General features: G+C 46.5%; 1 protein-coding gene across 14 annotated transcripts in view; it reads left to right on the forward strand.

The window, feature by feature from the left end:
- Positions 1–18,083, forward strand: part of NPRL3 (NPR3 like, GATOR1 complex subunit) — a 122,023-nt gene that overhangs the window by 94,899 nt on the left and 9,041 nt on the right. For all 14 annotated transcript variants that reach the window (XM_030578923.1, XM_030578930.1, XM_030578920.1 and 11 more), the window contains 2 exons: positions 7,636–7,825; positions 13,308–13,500. In XM_030578923.1, the coding sequence (XP_030434783.1) occupies positions 7,636–7,825; positions 13,308–13,500 (383 nt within the window). The remainder of the gene's footprint in view (positions 1–7,635; positions 7,826–13,307; positions 13,501–18,083) is intronic.

Consider the following 18,083-nt stretch of genomic DNA (forward strand, 5'->3'; position numbering starts at 1 on the left):
CACCAGCATGTTGCTAACTGAAAGTTCTTCAAGTTACTGTTTCTATGGGTGCTCCACCACAGGATGTGCCCACACCATTGCACTGTCAATCGGAGATTATATTCAGCAGTGCCTGCGGGTCCAGGCCTATGGTTCATCCTCAGCACAGAGCGATTACTAATACCATGTTCTTCCCTTTTGGTTTTTCAACTGCCCCAGGAGTCTTTACAAAGCTCCTCTTTGTCATCACAGCTCACTTATGTCAACAGAATAAGTTTTCCCCCTCTCTGGACAATCGGCTCCTTAAGCGTCACTTCTTCCTCAAGGTCCAGTCAGCAACCAACAAGGCCTTGTTTCATTCCCTGGACCTTCCTCTGAACATGGACATGTCTACCCTAACACTGATACAGTGCATAGACTTTATCAGAGTCACTCTGAACTCCTCAACTGTCAGGGCTACCTACTTGCAGACAGATTCCCTACAATGACCTACCTGTGGACAGCTTCACCACAGTCTCATCTCCACACTGCAGCAGAGCCCACAATCTAAAGCATACATCCGAGAGTTCTCGACGCTCTGTTGGTGGAAGGATCCTCTCAAGGTCTGTGTGAAGGTTCTGTTTTTGCATCCACGCCCTTCAAGGGTGATCACTGTGGATTCATCCCTGCTGGCTAGGGGAGAGGCCAATCCCCAGGGCAAATGGTCTCCCCCAGGAACATCCCTCCACATCAACATTCTTGAACTCAGGGTAGTTTCCCTCACATGCCAGTACTTCCTTCGCAACATCAAGGGCCTCTCAGTCAAGGTAATGTTGGACAACAGAGTAGTAATGTACCAGATAAATGGTCAAGGGGAAGCAAGATCTCAGTCCTTATGTACAGAATCACTAAAACTGTGGAGCTGGTACATATTCCATCTCATACACACCTCTGTGGTCTACTTGCCAGGCCTGCAAAACACTGCAGTGGATTCCTTGAGCAGGTACTTCCACCAGGACCATAAGTGGGAACTCAGCAACTCAGTCTTTCAGAATATTTACCAGTCCTGGGGCCTTCTGCAAGTGGATCTCTTTGCAACACCATCTGATGCAAAGTGCCAACACCTCACCTTGAGGAAGGGGTATGCTTTCTACTCCACAGGGGATGCTCTCCTAGTGGTTTCCTAGTGCCATTGTGGCTGAGGCAAGTGGTGTGTTCCTGGATCTGCTTTGCCTCTCCCTACTAAGGGTATGTCTGCGCTATGGGATTATTCCGATTTTACAGAAATCGGTTTTTTAAAACAGATTGTATAAAGTCGAGTGCATGCGGCCACACTAAGCACATTAATTTGGCGGTGTGCATCCATGTACCGAGGCTAGCGTCGATTTCCTGAGCGTTGCACTGTGGGTAGCTATCCTATAGCTATCCCATAGTTCCCGCAGTCTCCCTCGCCCATTGGAATGCTGGGTTGAGATCCCAGTGCCTGATGAGGCAAAAAACATTGCCGCTGGTGCTTCTGGGTACAGCCTCACCCCTCCCTCTGTGAAAGCAGCAGCAGCCAACCGTTTCATGCCTTTTTTCCTAGGTGAACTGTGCAGACGCCATTCCAAGGCAAGCATGGACCCTGCTGAGCTCAAGACAGCAATCATGGACGTTTTAAACACCTTGCGCGTTCTCGTGCAGTCAATGCTGAACCGGGACCTGCAAAGCCAGGCGAGGAGGCAGCGGCTACAGCAGAGCGGCGACAAGAGTGATAAGTATATGGACACAGAATTCTGTCAAACTGCGGGCCCCTGCGCTTTGGAGATCCTGCTGGTAATGGGGCAGGTTCTAGCCATTGAACACCGATTTTGGGCCTGCGAAACAAGCACAGACTGGTGGGACCACATAGTGTTGCAGGTGTGGGACGATTCCCAGTGGCTGCAAAACTTTCGCATACGTAAGGGCACTTTCATGGAACTTTGTGACTTGCCTTCCACTGCCCTGAAACTCCAGAATACAAAGATGAGAGCAGCCCTCACAGCTGAGAAGTGAGTGGCAATAGCCCGCTGGAAGCTTGCAACACCAGACAGCTACCGGTCAGTCGGGAATCATTTTGGAGTGGACAAATCTACTGTAGGGGCTGCTGTGATGCAAGTAGCCAAAGTAATCATTAAGCTGCTGCTATGAAAGGTTGTGACTCTGGGAAATGTGCAGGTCATAGTGGATGACTTTGCTGCAATGGGATTCCTTAACTGTGGTGGGGCGATAGATGGAACCCATATCCCTATCTTGGCACCGGAGCACCAGGGCACCCACTACATAAACCGCCAGGGGTACTTTTCCATGGTGCTGCAGGCACTGATGTATCACAAGGGACGTTTCACCAACATCCACGTGAGATGGCCGAGAAGGGTTCATGACGCTCGCATCTTCAGGAACACTACTCTGTTTAAACGGCTGCAGCAAGGGAATTGCTTCCCAGACCAGAAAATAACCGTTAGGGATGTTGAAATGCCTGTCGTTATCCTGGAGGACCCAGCCTACTCCTTGATGCCATGGCTCATGAAGCCATACACAGGCAGCCTGGACAGTAGTCAGGAGCTGTTCAACTGCAGGCTGAGCAAGTGCAGAATGGTGATAGAATGTGCATTTGGCCGTTTAAAGGCACGCTGGCGCACATTACTGACTCACTCAGACCTCGGCCAAACCAATGTCCCCCATTGTTATTGCTGCTTGCTGTGTGCTCCAGAATCTCTGTGAGTGTAAGGGGGAGACCTTTATGGTGGGGAGGCTGAGGCAAATCACCTGGCTGCTGATTACGCACAGCCAGACACCAGGGCGATTAGAAGAGCACACTAGGAAGCAGTGCGCATAAGAGAAGCTTTGAAAACCAGTTTCATCACTGGCCAGGGTACAGTGTGACTGTTGTTTGTTTTTCCTTGATGAACACCCCCCCCCTTGATTGACTCATTCCCTGTAAGCCACCTCCCCCTTCGATCACAGCTTGCTTTCTAAGGAAATAAAGTCACTATCGTTTAAAAATCATGTATTCTTTATTACTTAATTATAAAAAGAGGGAGAGAACTGACAAGGTAGCCCGGGTGGGGTTTGGGAGGAGAATAGTAGGGAAGGAAAAGGCCACTAAAAAAATTTCATAATAATGAGAGCCTTTTGGTTGGGCTGTCCACTGGGGTGGAGTGGGCGGGTGCAGGGAGCCTATCCCCATGAGTTCTTACTCGTCTGGCGGGTGAGGAGGCTGAGGAACATGGTGAGGGGGGAGGGTCGTTATACAGGGGCTGCAGCGGCACTCTGTGATCCTGCTGCCATTCCTGAAGCTCCACCACACACCGGAGCATGTCAGTTTGATCAAGCAGCAGCCCCAGAGTTGCATCCCACCACCGCTGATCTTCCTGCCTCCACCTCTCATCTCGAACATCTCTCATCTCGAGTGTCTCTCCTGTCCTCACGTTCATCCTTCCTGTCCTCATGTTGGTCCCTCCTGTCCTCACGGTCACTGGCATCTTTCCTGTACTTTGCTACCACGTCCTTCCACTCATTCAGATGAGCTCTTTCATTGCGGGTCACTTCCATGATTTCTGAAAACATTTCTTCTCGCATCTTTTTTTTTCCGCCGCCTTATCTGAGATAGCCTTTGGGACGGAGTAGAGAGGCTTGAAAAATTTGCAGCTGCATGAGGCAGGGAAAAAAGGGAGAGAAGTATTTTAAAAGATACATTTTAGAGAACAATGGTCATACTCTTTCACAGTGAACAACACTATTCACCTTACATAGCTCGTGTTTTCACTACAAGGTCGCATTTTGCATCTTAATATTGAGTGCCTGCGGCTTTGGTGTTACAGATCACAGACGCAGGTCCGGGCAGCAGAATTCGGCTTGCATGCGGCCATGGTAAGCCGTTGTCTTTCGTCTTCTGCAGCCTTCATCTATCCAACGCCCTCCTTTCCCAAATAGCAAGCAAAGCCCATTGAGTGCTGCTTCTTTCCTGTTAACATGCAGCAGCAGAAACCACCCCATGGCTGGTATCATGGAAGATCACTGCTAAACAGTCCCCTTCCGCCCCACCCCCAACCGCGTGGCTGGTAGCAGGAAAGATCTCTGCTAGCCAAACGCGGAAAAGCTCAGTGCCAATCACGCCCCCCCCCTTCCTCCCACTTAGCTACCTGCAGGGAAGGATTTCTTTTAAGCCACAGGCAAACAGCCCATTAGGAATGGCCATCTCTGTCCTCTTACTTAAATTCCTGAATTTCAACCAGGTTACCATGAACGATATCACTCTCCTGAGGATAACACAGTAAGATAAAGAACGGATGTTGCTTGAATGCCAGCAATCACCGGGACCATACGCAGCTAGGCTTTGTCATGCAGTGATACCAGGTTACTTGCTACATGCATGGCATGGTCAAGTATCCTACCTTGGAGGACGGAATAAAGCAGCGCTGCCCAGAAACTTTCTGCAAAGGCTTTTGGAGTACCTCCAGGAGAGCTTCATGGAGATGTCCCTGGAGGATTTCCGCTCCGTCTGCAGACATGTTAACAGATGTTTACAGTAACTGTACTGGCCCCGAATGCATCCCAAGTCCTCAGGGCAAATTAATCATTAAAAAACACTTGCTTTTAAACCATGTCTTATATTTACAAGGTACACTCACCAAAGGTCCCTTCCATGGCTTCGTTGTCTGGGATAGTGGCTTGGGAGGGCTGGGAGGGAAATTCTGTCAGGGTGAGAAAAAGCTCCTGGCTGTTGCGGAAAACAGAGTGCTGTGGGCTCTCTACAAGCTCGTCCTCCTCTTCCTCCTCATCTTCCCCATCCGCAGAATCCTCAGCCATGGCTGCGATTGCCACCCCCACCTTGGAATCCATGGACAGGGGTGGGATAGTGGTGGCGGACCCCTCTAGAATTGCATGCAGCTCAGCATAGAAGCAGCATGTTTTTGGCCCTGCCTCAGACTTTCCACTTGCTTCCTTGCTTTTCTGGTAGGCTTGTCTGAGCTCCTTAACTTTCACACGGCACTGTAGTGAGTCCCTGGTGTGGCCTCTCTGCATCATGGCCTTGGAAATTTTTTCAAATGTTTTTTCATTTCGTCTTTTGGAATGGAGTTCTGTTAGCACGGAATCCTCTCCCCATACAGGAATCAGATCCAGTACCTCCCGTGCAGTCCATGCTGGAGCTCTTTTTCGATTCTCAGGAGACTGCATTGTTACCTGTGTTGATGAGCTCTGCGTGGTCACCTGTGCTGGTGAGCTCTCCACGCTGGCCAAACAGGAAATGAAATTCAAAAGTTTGCGGGGCTTTTCCTGTCTACCTGGCCAGTGCATCTGAGTTCAGATGGCTTTCCAGAGTGGTCACAATGGTGCACTGTGGGATAGCTCCCAGAGGCCAATACCGTCGAATTGCGGCCACACTAACCCTAATCCGACATGGCAATACCGATTTCAGCGCTACTCCCCTTGTCAGGGAAGAGTACAGAAATCGGTTTTAAGAGCTCTTTATATCGATATAAAGGGCTTCGTTGTGTGGACGGGTGCAGCGTAAAATCGGTTTAACGCTGCTAAATTTGGTATAAACGCGTAGTGTAGACCAGGCCTAACTCCTATAGGTCTTCTTCTCCCAGTGGATTTCCTGACACTGTGGGCATAACTCATCCCAATCTCTGCATGTCAGGGCCTGGCTCCTTGATGGTTCCTGGACACAGAATTGGGCAGCTCTCCTGAAGGTCAGTCTGTACTCTTGAACAGCAGGAAACCTGCCAGGAGAAAACTGCAGAAGTGGAGGTATTTCCACGTCTGGTGTACTCATTGATCTGTATCTGCCTCTGAATTTTTCCTCATGGATGTTGTTGATTAACTGTTAGATTTAAAAACACAAGGTTGTCACTGAGCTCCGTTAGGGTTCACTGGGCCGCAATTACAGCCTTTCTTCCACCAGTGGAAGGATTTATGGTCTTTGCTTACCCTACCATAATCATGTTCCTCAAGGGTTTGTTGTATCTGTTTCCTCATGTCAAGGACTCTATGCCACCCTAGGATCTTCATCTGGTTCTCAGTATTTTAAAGAACCCATGGGTAACTGTTTACTTCTCCACCTGGCCTTCAAGACTTTATTGCAGTTAGCCATAACCTTAGCCAGAAAGGTAGGAGAGCTAGGGGCGCTCATGGCAAACCCTCTTTATACTACCTTTTACTGTGACAGGGTGGCCTTATGCCTTGTTTCCTGCCTCACGTCTCTTCAGAATTCCATATCAATCAGTATATTAGTCTACCAGTATTTTACCCCCACACTTCATTCCTCGAGGGAGGAGGCTGGCCTCCATTCTCTGGATGCAAGAAGGGTAGTTGCCTTCCACCTCAACAGAATAAGACCTTTCAGGGTTTCCAATAGGCTTTTTATCACCTTTGCCAAGAGTATGAAGGAGCAGCCAGTTTCCACTCAAACTACTGAAGTGGGTATCTGGCTACATTCTAGCTTGTTGCAAAGCTGCTGGAGTGCATCCCCCACCTTGAATGACTGCCCATTCCACCAGGGCCTGGTCCACCTCTTTAGCCATTCTTAAGTTCATACTCACATTGTGGACATCTGCAGCAGCAACCTGGTCCTACAACCATGTTTGCCAGGCACTGTGATATCTTAGTTGCTTCTAGATATGGCCTTTTGTCATACTGTCCTCAGAACTGTGCTGGATCTGACTCCTCAGCTCCTGCCTCCATGTTCATTACTGCTTGGGAGTGGAGCATCCTGAGGGACAATAACTTGAAAAGAAGTTACTTACCTGTATAGTAACTTGAGTACTTTGAGATGTATTATCCCTATGGGTGCTTCGCCTCCCGCCTTCCTTCCACTCTGCTGCAGAATCTTCTGGGCTACGTTGTTGAGAAGGAACTGGAGTGGCTGCAGGTCTGCATCTCCGTGTATACCCTCACACTAGAGCACAAGCATGTATGATGCATAGGCACAGACGCGTGGGCACTGCTGACTAAAATCTTTGATCAAGAGTGCATAGGCATGTGCACATCATACAGGGGAGCACCCATAAGAACAAAACAGCTCAAAGAACTCATTATTGTGCTGGTAGATAACCTCTCTTTCCTTAGTGCATGTTAATATAGTACTGCTTGAAATGGGACTACATTAATACGCACTAGCAGGGTCCACATACGCCAGTTAGTGCACAACATGCTTATGTGTATTAGAATTTACACCCCTCTGATACAAACTAATGTAGCATGTAGTCAGGCCCTTAGTGCATGGCAGGCTAGTGCAGCACAGACTTATACCCCACTTGCTGTGAACTAAGCGTGCAAAGAAAAGTCTGAGTCTGTCAGAGTCTCAGGGTCAGCAGCAGTTCAGTAACACTGCTTAGAGATATACCTTACATATCCATGAATATTTGGTTTCTCTGGACAAACATACTAGCTTAGTGGCCTGACAAAAGACATAGACTCTTTTGTTTTATTGGATATGTGAACAAAATGCATTGGACTAGGGTTCCAAGAAGCCAGGGCATGTTTTCAAGTGCTCAACCAAGTGCTAAGGGGAGAACCTGCTTCTATGTTTGAGCATTTCTTTAGTGTGCGTCCCCACAGGGCCTTAGAGTGCCTTGTGCATTGTCTCTCTCTTGCTTTTGAACTGTACTGTGCTCTGAGTGCTTGCCTGAAATGCTAGCTTTTGCTTTGCAGACTCAGCTCATACAGATGGTAATATGGATGCTCCAGCATCGCCTTCTCATCCAGCTCCACACGTATGTCTGTCTGATGGTGCCCCCGAATGAGGAAGATTTCCGAGCTCAAGATGAAGACATGCCCTTCAGTGCCAGAGTTGGAGGCAGAAGTTTAAGCACTCCCAATGCTCTCAGCTTTGGCTCCCCAAGTATGAATACACTTTTTTTCTTTTTCTATTGTAAACAAGTCTGTATTGGCTTTTAGAGATTAACATAGGCCATATCTAGAGTAGGAGAGTAGGTAGTGTTTTGTAATGTGATAGTCAATGTGCCTTAGCTAACATGATTTTAAACAGACTTTGCAGTAAGTCTAGGTAGGGCAAGTCATATTTAACAGTGTGTTAGCTGATCAAGATCAGCCCTGGGATGGAGAACCAGGAATTGGTGAACGTCTTGGCAGCCATTAAAGCTCTCTTATCAAATGCCTGCAGGCCATTCTAGTCACCCAGTTCTTGTTCACCTTCTTCCTATCTGTAAAAGCAGCAAAGAATCCTGTGGCACCTTATAGACTAACAGACGTTTTGGAGCATGAGCTTTCGTAGGTGAATACCCACTTCTTCAGATGCATGTGGTGGAAATTTCCAGGGGCAGGTATATATATGCTAGCAAGCAAGCTAGAGATAACGAGGTCAGTTCAATCAGGGAGGATGAGGCCCTGTTCTAGCAGTTGAGGTGTGAAAACCAAGAGAGGAGAAACTGGTTCTGTAGCTGGCAAGCCATTCACAGTCTTTGTTCAATCCTGAGCTGATGGTGTCAAATTTGCAGACGAACTGAAGCTCAGCAGTTTCTCTTTGAAGTCTGGTCCTGAAGTTTTTTTGCTGCAGGATGGCCACCTTAAGGTCTGCAATAGTGTGGCCAGGGAGGTTGAAGTGCTCTCCTACAGGTTTTTGTATATTGCCATTCCTAATGTCTGATTTGTGTCCATTTATCCTTTTCCGTAGAGACTGTCCAGTTTGGCCGATGTACATAGCAGAGGGGCATTGCTGGCATATGATGGCGTATATTACATTGGTGGATGTGCAGGTGAATGAACCAGTGATGGTGTGGCTGATCTGGTTAAGTCCTGTGATGGTGTCGCTGGTGTAGATATGTGGGCAGAGTTGGCATCGAGGTTTGTTGCATGGATTGGTTCCGGAGCTAGAGTTATTATGGTGCGGTGTGCAGTTACCGGTGAGAATATGTTTCAGGTTGGCAGGTTGTCTGTGGGCAAGGACTGGCCTGCCACCCAAGGCCTGTGAAAGTGTGGGATCATTGTCCAGGATGGGTTGTAGATCCTTGATGATGCGTTGGAGGGGTTTTAGCTGGGGGCTGTATGTGATGGCCAGTGGAGTCCTGTTGGTTTCTTTCTTGGGTTTGTCTTGCAGTAGGAGGCTTCTGGGTACAGGTCTGGCTCTGTTGATCTGTTTCCTTATTTCCTCGTGCGGGTATTGTAGTTTTGAGAATGCTTGGTGGAGATTTTGTAGGTGTTGGTCTCTGTCTGAGGGGTTAGAGCAGATGCGGTTGTACCTCAGTGCTTGGCTGTAGACAATGGATCGTGTGATGTGTCCGGGATGGAAGCTGGAGGCATGAAGGTAGGCATAGCGGTCGGTAGGTTTTCGATATATCTGAAGAAGTGGGTATTCACCCACGAAAGCTCATGCCCCAAAACGTCTGTTAGTCTATAAGGTGCCACAGGATTCTTTGCTGCTTTTACAGATCCAGACCAACACGGCTACCCCTCTGATACTCTTCCTATCTGCTTAGTCCTAACTGTCTCTTCCCATTCATTCTGTCAAAAAGTCCTTTTATGCATCCTACCCAAGTGACCCAGGTGTTCTTCCAGAAACCATTGGTATCTCCATAGATGTCCATAATTGGAAACAGAATAGGGGGAGTTTTAAACAAAATGCTTGTGAGAAAACATGCTCCAAACAGCAGTGGAATCATTGGGTTATAGGTGATGTCTTTAAGGAAACATACACGGATACTGTGGCTGACAAATGTTTATAATTGCCAACTCCCTCTCTTCTCACTTGACTCCCCCAGCTCCTCCTATTGCCATGCTTTGAGGTCAGCTCTGGGAAAGTATTCTAACCAAAGCTAAAATGCGGTGCTGAAGTCCCAAATTGCTCAAAAACCTTGTCAAGGAAACTGAAGTGTGAGTCGTCAGCTGCCTGTATCCTGCGGCATTCCCAGAAGCATGGTTGTTAATTATGGGGCATTCTGTAGGACATGATTTCTCTAAGGAAAATTAATTAGAGCTGAGGTTTTGGAGCCTAAAAATTGTTCTTGGCTCTTGAGATTAAATATATCCAGGAAACCTTTCCTATTGGTAAAATAGAATGAACCAAGTTTGGGCTTATCAGGCTTAATGCTGTGACAGAGCATCCAGTTTCAACAGGGATGCATGATAGATTCACAAGAAATAGCTCATATTCTCAAAATTAGCTTCAGTCAGGCTACATTCCATTGAGTCAAATACCAAGGAGTGTGTATGCACACATGCCAAGTTCTGTTCCTTGGGAGAGTGAATGTCAGTAGTAAGGTCTTGGTGCGGGAGCATTGTACTGTTACCTTTGTCGCAGAGCCCCCGCATATTTGTTGTCAGCATCTAGTGCATGAGTTTGTGGAATCTCATATACGTTTGCTCCAAAGCTGCCATGCCTTCTCCTGCCAGTGTCTCCACTCTTCAGTTGAGAATTTAGCATGGGTAAGGGGTTTTGTAATATCAAAAATCCATAAAATCAAAGGGAATTAAAACCACAAAAGCTAGTTAAATTGCAGTCAGCCATTTGGTCTTACTTTAAGGTCGAACTCAGATTTTTCACTCTCCACATGGGGTCTCCGTGCAGTGCATGCTGTGAGTTCGCTGTCATACCTATGCCTAGCCAGAAGAGCTAAAGGGGGAGGTGGGGTTTAGTTTTGCATTTCCTTGTTCAGTAATTTTAAATGGGATTCATAACTGTCCTTTTAACCTGATGCTTTGAGGTTTAATTGATAAATTTCGAGTCCATTAGTTTGTAAATCTCTTACGATTGCTTAGTGCCTTTTTATTTACCTGCTTAAAGCAGGGTTTCCCAAACTTGGGACGCTGTTTGTTTAGGGAAAGCCCCTGGCGGGCCAGGCCAGTTTGTTTACCTGCCGCGTCCACAGGTCTGGCCGATCGCGGCTCCCACTGGCCACGGTTCACTGCTCCAGGCCAATGGGAGCTGCAACCAGTGAACTGCGGTCAGTGGGAGCCGCGATTGGCCAGACCTGCGGACACGGCAGGTAGACAAACCAACCCAGCCCGCCAGGGGCTTTCCCTAAACAAGCAGCATCCCAAGTTTGGGAAACAATGGCTTAAAGGTAATTGCAAATGAAAAGAATGGGAATCTGCCCCTGTTTTATCTCTGTGCTGTATAAAGAAGATCTGGATGGAAGGGATCTTTAAAGGGTTTGTGTTTTGTGTTTGTTTGTTTTTTTTTAACCTTTTAAGTACCAGGAATGTCTGGTCTTTCTTTGACATTTAGTATGGACTGGCTCTCAGTTGAAGGGGTTTCATAGATTCTGTGGCCAGATGGGACTATTCGTGATTATCTAGTCTGACCTTCTGTATCACACTGGTTATAGAACTTCTCTAAAATAATCCCTAGAGCATATCTTTTAGAAAAACATCCCATCTTTATTTTAAAAGGGTCAGCGATGGAGACTCTACCACGACCCTTGGTAAAAACGTTCCAATGGTTAAAAATTCTCACTGTTACAAATTTGTGTGTTCTTTCCAGTCTGAACTTGTCTAGGTTCAACTTCCAGCCATTGGATTGTGTTATAGCTTTCTCTGGGTTGGGATAATGGATCTTATCAAAAATGACTTCCTTCAAGCATTGGAGTTAAATAGCTGTTAAACTTAACCAAAGCAGAGATTTAAACAGTCTGAATAAATATAGTTTCTTAGGTTTCACTTGCATGGCTTGTTTAATGCCATAATCCTGGTTCTCCAGTTATCAGTAGTCATCTGGGAAAAACAAAAGGCAACAAGAGAATTTTTAGTGTGGGGGTAGGAGGAAGTTTTGAGACTTTCTTTGCCCCTTTTTTTCTGTTTTATAATGATGGATAAACTCAGTTTTTCATTTTTGTTTGCTAGGCATCTGTTGTATTTATAACTCCTCCCAGCAGGTAGTTCTGTGATTGCAGCATAGCTTCCTTGACCACCTCTTCTGCCTGTACGTACCCTCCCACCTGCTCTACTTTTCTCATTGTCACTTCATGTTGTTTAAACTAGAGCGGTCTGGGAGTTTTCTGCCCAAGTTTTTCAGGGAACATGTAGTTTCTCCAGAATTGAAATTTTCCACAGGAGAAATGTTGATTTTGTTGAAATGTTTCTATTTTCCACCAGGGAAATCAAAACAAAATGTTTCATTCTGTTTAACATTAATCTCTGTGTCTGTCTAAGCCGTCACAGTGCCCCATGAGAGTAGTTCACATACCTCATGTCCTCAAATCTCCTTATGGACTGATCTCTCTGCATCATGATCATGGGAGGCTTAGTCTGGAGCCTGGCCCTTAGGGGAAAATGGGAGCATGAGGCACTAGCTCTGGGGTTGTCCCAGTGCTAAAGAAGGAATGCAAACCCTGTCCCAGCAGTTCCCATTCGTAACTTCCCAATGCCAGTGCCAGCACTGTTTATTATTTGTAGTCTCGTGTATTTATTTCCCACTCCTCCATATGTTGTTGTTTCATCTTGTTTACTATACATCACCAGTTTATAAAGCTCATTAGATATGTTGTTTCTGCTTCTGTATTTAATCACTTTCACAGTCATATCAGATCATAAGAATGGCTCTCCTGGGTAAGACCAATGGTCCATCTAGCCTAGTATCATGTCTTCTGACAGTGGCCAGTGCCAGGTGCTTCAGAGGAATAAACAGAACAGGGTAATTACAGATTGATCCATCCACTGTCATCTGGTCTCCGCTTTTGTCAGCCAGAGGTGTAGGGGTACCCACAGCTTGGGATTGCATCCCTGTCCCTCTTGGCTAATAGCTATTCCTCCATGAACTTACCTCCTTTTTTTAAACCTAGTTACTCTTTTGGTCGTCACAACATCCCCAGGCAACAAGTTCCATAGATTGACTGTATATTGTGTGAAGTATTTCCTTATGTTTGTTTTAAATGTGCTGCCTGTTAATTTTATCGGGTGACTCCTGGTTCTTGTGTTGTGTAAAGGAGTAAATAACACTTCACTATTCACTTTCTCTGCACCATTCATGAGTTTGTAGACTTCTCATCCCCCCTTAAATCATAGTTTCAGTTACTGGGAGTAAAACTTACCTCCTAGGCAGCATGCTTTGGATGCATTTGCAGGGAGTCCGCCATCTGGCCAGGAAATGTGTGGATAGCTGTGCAGTCCCCATTTTCAAGAAAATCCTGATGTCCCAATAATATTTTGTATGTTGCTCCAGATTACCCATCACTTGTCTGCAAACTCAACAAATTGGCCAAGAGAACCAAATTTCCTGTCCTCATCTAATTGTTTGCAGGCAGTTCCCATGTCATGTTTCCAAGCCCTCTTTCTTTGCTACACTAAGCTGATTAGTTTGCCTGGAAGGAGGGGGCAGGAGCCTGCTAGTTTGCACTCTTCACAGCAGTATATTATTTCTGATTTTACAGCCAGTAGTGATGATATGACTCTCACAAGCCCTAGTATGGATAATTCCAGTGCTGAGCTGATACCTGGTGGTGACTCCCCATTGAATAAACGGATGACTGAGAACCTGCTAGCGAGCTTGTCTGAACACGAGCGGGAAGCTATCCTCAATGTCCCTGCTGCACAGAATCCGGAGGATCTACGCATGTTTGCAAGGTAGGGATAATGTAACCTCCTTTCTCATTCCCCCTTTGCAATTCATCTCTGCATTAGCACTGTAGGGAGGGCGAGTGAGGGAGCATCTTGGAAGATTACATTTCTGGCTCTTATTCCCACGGTGACCTCTTCACCAGTGCTGCTTGGTGTCTGACACTAGCTATTGGCCGGGTTTTTAATTAGTTCCCCAAGAATATTTTGTTAATAAGCTCTGGAGGTATGTAAAGGCTCTGAGACCCTCTGATGGGCAGTGCAGGCTCAAGTCTGACTGCCCACCAGTTGTGTCTTGTTGCGTGATTCTGAGAGTCTCTCACTCTTGAGAACACAAAATGGAATGTGCATAGCCTGAAAACAAGCTAAAGAGAGCCTCAAAGCAGAGACCCTGGTGTGTGCATGCACATGGTGTAGTTACAGGCCTGTTAGCATGTCGAGAGATCTTTAAGTAATGTATTTTAAAAGCATTTGAAAATACAGTGGCATCACAGGAATTTAGCGTTCACTGGGTTTCATGCTTGTGGAGAAAGGAATGGCCCAGGGGAAGTGTTACCGCTCCTCTTATACATTCTAGATCACCCAGTCATCCCTGACTGGATCTCCCCTGGCATGTGTAGCTAGGAGAGTAGTACTCAAGTATCCCAAAGAGACCATTGGGGGAATCAAATAGTTGCTTTCTGTGCTGCAGAGTTCTCTGCAACATGACCAGTAGAGATCATGGATGTTTTGTAGGGAATTCCTGAATCCTGCAGATGTAGTTACTGTCCTGCACTAAAGTATGTCTCTGCTGCTCCTTTTGTTTAACTGTGAGATGGCAGCATCTCACCGATTCAGAGGATGTGGATTCTCTGAGAGATCCACTCAGATGGAAATACTTTGGCCATTTGAGAACTCTCTGTCCCCATCTGTGGCTAGGTGTCCACAAAACCTACACCAAAAAAAAATCTAGTGTCTTCTAATCGAATACTACTTTGAAAATTCTGTGAAATTGTGTCTGGGCTATTACTGTTCTGCTCTCATTAAAGAAAGCTTCTTAACCTATCATCATTCTTATAATGAAACCCATCTTTCTGATTGTCCATCTAGAACCCTTTTAACCTGCTGAACTGGTCTTGGGGAGGGGGGACAGCTTTTTGATAGCTCATGATTTGCAGATGCCAAAAGCAACTTTGGTTTCTTCAGGAAGTCAGAGGGTGTGACTAACACGTCACGCAGATGTCTGATGAAGAGGAGAGTTTGGTTATATTTTGGTTTGCTTGTACAGCAGATTCCTTAGCAAAGCAACCAATAGCAGTAAATGGAGTTTCCATTTTTCCTTCCATTATCAATATGGGCAGAAACACACAATTTTATATCCCAGAATAACCACTCCTAAATCATTGCTGAAGAGATGAGAAGGTACAGCAGAGACATATTTTTTTGACAGTCTGGATGCTGAAGTGTAAAAATATGACTTGTTCTGCAGAATGATCACAAGTGTCATGTGATTTACTGATTACACACACCGTCCATGAGTCTGTAAATGACAAACTCAGAGAGTTCTTTGTTGTTCACTTCCCCTCTTCCAATTGCAAATCAGGAGACCAAAATGATAGTTATGTGATTCCCTGTGCACAATTCTGTACCCACCACTAAGTGCATAAATATAGGACATCAGAAAGGAGCTGAGCCAGTAAGCAAAGTGATACTTTGTTTACTGCACACATGGTTCCTCTTTCAGGGGTCTTGGATCAGCTCTGCTTTTCACTTGACTTTTAACTGTGGGTGGTGCATGATGATGAGTCTCATGCTGTGGGAAACAGAACTCTGCTGTGTTTGTCAGTATCCCAGCATGAGCTCCTACTGTAACTGCATAGTTAATAGCATACTAAATGTACTGTAACTGCCCTGAAAATAGTTCAGGATGCATACAAAGAGAGTGCCTGTTTTTAGAAGAGCAATATATTTTGGTCCTGATAAATTTTCCTATGACTATTGTCTCTGAAGTACTTGCTGCTCTCTGCTTAATACATCACAGAACTTGTGCCTGTCTGTTACTATGCACAGCCAGTACTTGGATTTCTCTAGTGAGGGCAGACACCTTAAACAGAACGTGGAATAACATAGCTTGACAGAGGTTAGCCCCATGGGCATTGGATGAGGATTAAGATCCAAATTCTTTTCCTAAGTATTGAGTGGGTGAGAGATGGAAGGTTATTCCAAGAGTAAAGTTCAGATACAGAGGAGCTTTTTATGAGCTAGGTCTGTAATGTATTAGGGACATTCTTTCCTTGAACATCAGGTAGTGCTTTCTAAGCCGATTAATGCTTTACTGTCAGTTCACTGCCTCTTGCAAGCCACTTGGCAGAGTCATTTCCAAGAATTTGCTCCTTTGAATGGGGAGATGGGGAGAGGAGGTGGAAGCCTTTTTGCTATGCTGTAGTCCTGTTCTGTTATTTATACACTACCATCAATGTACAGCTGTTTAGAGACAAAAGACAGGATTGCTGCCCCAGGAACTTCAAGCCTAGGTTCTGTGTGGGCCCCATAAATGTACTCCGTGCTTTACAAAGCCAGGATAGGAGGGTCTTGTCTGCATTGAGTTTTAGGCCATGAATATAGCTGCACTGGTACAAACCCCTATGTGCTGCACTGATGGAACCTGTGCTATGGACTGGTGCAGCCTAGCCTGCTTTCAAATTGGATTATGCTGCACTGGTGCAAGTTGCTGTTTACTCTGGTGCACTGACTGCACTAGGAGTTTGCACCTATTGTGGAATACACTGATTCCTTTCTCGGGGGTCTGGAGAGGGAGGCCTTGCTCCATTGTCGACCACGTACCCATCCAGGACATTTGTAGGGCCGCCACGTGGTCTTCGGTTCACACGTTCACCTTGCACTATGCAATTGTCCCACAGACCAGGGATGATGCCGGGTTTGGCAGGGCTGTCCTCCATGCTGGGAACTTCTGAACTCCTACCCACCTCCAGGTTGGAATCACTTATTGTGGAATACACATGAGCAATCACTCGAAGAAGAAAAGACAGTTACCTTTTCTGTAACTGCTGTTCTTCGAGATGTGTTGCTCATGTCCATTCCACATCCCGCCCTCCTTCCCCTCTGTCGGAGTTGTTTGGCAAGAAGGAACTGAGGGTGGGGGGAGCGCGCAGCTCCCCTTATACCATGCCAGGCAGGTGCCACTCCAGGAATCGCAGGGGGCACTTTCCCCCTACGGGTACTGCTAGGGGAAAAACTTCCGGCACCGGTGCACGTGGCCAGCACGCGCACACATTGTGGAATAGACATGACGTTTATGGCGGGTGAGAGGTTGAGGCAAATCGCCTGGCAGCTGATTTTGAGCAGCCAGATACCAGGGCGATTAGAAGAGCACAGCTAAGTGCGCTGCACATCAAAGAGGCTTTTGAAAACCAGTTTCATGACTGGCCAGGCTTCGGTGTGACAGTTGTGCACGTTTCTCCTTGATGCATACCCGCCTCATTTGTTGATTTTAATTTCCTGTAAGCCACCTTCCCCTGTTAGATCACAGCTGGCAAAGGAAATAAAGTCACTGTTGTTTTCAAACCAAGCATTCTTTCTTTATTGATTTTAAAAAAAACAAACAAACTTGAGATACCTGACAAAGTAGCCTGGGTAGGGTAGGGGAGGAGGGAAGGACAAGGCCACATTGCTTATTGTAGCCACACTACAAATCAGAACTGTTTGAATGACAGCCTTCTGTTGCTTGGGCCATCCTCTGAAGTAGAGTGGCTGGGTGCCCAGAGCCTCTTCCCCCCCCTGCGCTCTTGGGCATCTGGGTGAGGAGGATATGGAACTTGGGGAGGAGGGCAGGTAGTTATACAGTGGATGCAGTGGCGGTCTGTGCTCTTGTTGGCTTTCCTGCAGCTCCACCAGATGCCTCATCATGTCCGTTTGCTCCCCCATTAGCCTCAGCATCGCTTCCTGCCTCTTCTTATCACGCTCACTCAATGCTTTCCTGGCCTCTGCCACTGAATGCCTCCATGCATTCAGCTGTGCCCTATCAGTGCGGGAGGACTGCATGAGCTCGGAAAACATGTCATCGCGAGTGCGTTTTTTCCACCTTCTAATCTGCAATAACATCAGGGACGGAGACGATAGGGGGAGCATAGAAACATTTTGCAAGGGGATAAAAAGGGAGAATAAAATTTAAGACGATACATTTCTGAGAACTGAAGGGAGACTCTTTCACAGTGAATCAAGCAATTCGCAGCAGACAGTACATGTGCTTGAAGTACAAGGTCGCATTTTGCCTGTTATATTGAGTGCCTGCTGGTATGGTGACACACCATACAAAGCTGGGCAACAGAATTCGGTTTCCAGGCAGCCATGGTAAGACAAAGGGTACAGGGGGTTGACTTCTTCTGCCTTCATAACATGTGGGAATGGTTACAAACTCCAGCACCCTCCTTTCCCATAGCAAGCAATGCCGGTTGGGTTTGCCATTTAGGAGGGGCTGCAGTTTTCGAGTGGACGTGCAGCACACACACCTTTCTCCCCTTCCCCCCACCATGTGGCTGTTCTCAAGGATGATCCCTTTTAGCCAAGCGCAAACAGCCCAGCAGGAACGGGGT

This window comes from Gopherus evgoodei, chromosome 10 (assembly GCF_007399415.2).
Source record: "Gopherus evgoodei ecotype Sinaloan lineage chromosome 10, rGopEvg1_v1.p, whole genome shotgun sequence".
Lineage (NCBI taxonomy): Eukaryota > Metazoa > Chordata > Testudines > Testudinidae > Gopherus > Gopherus evgoodei.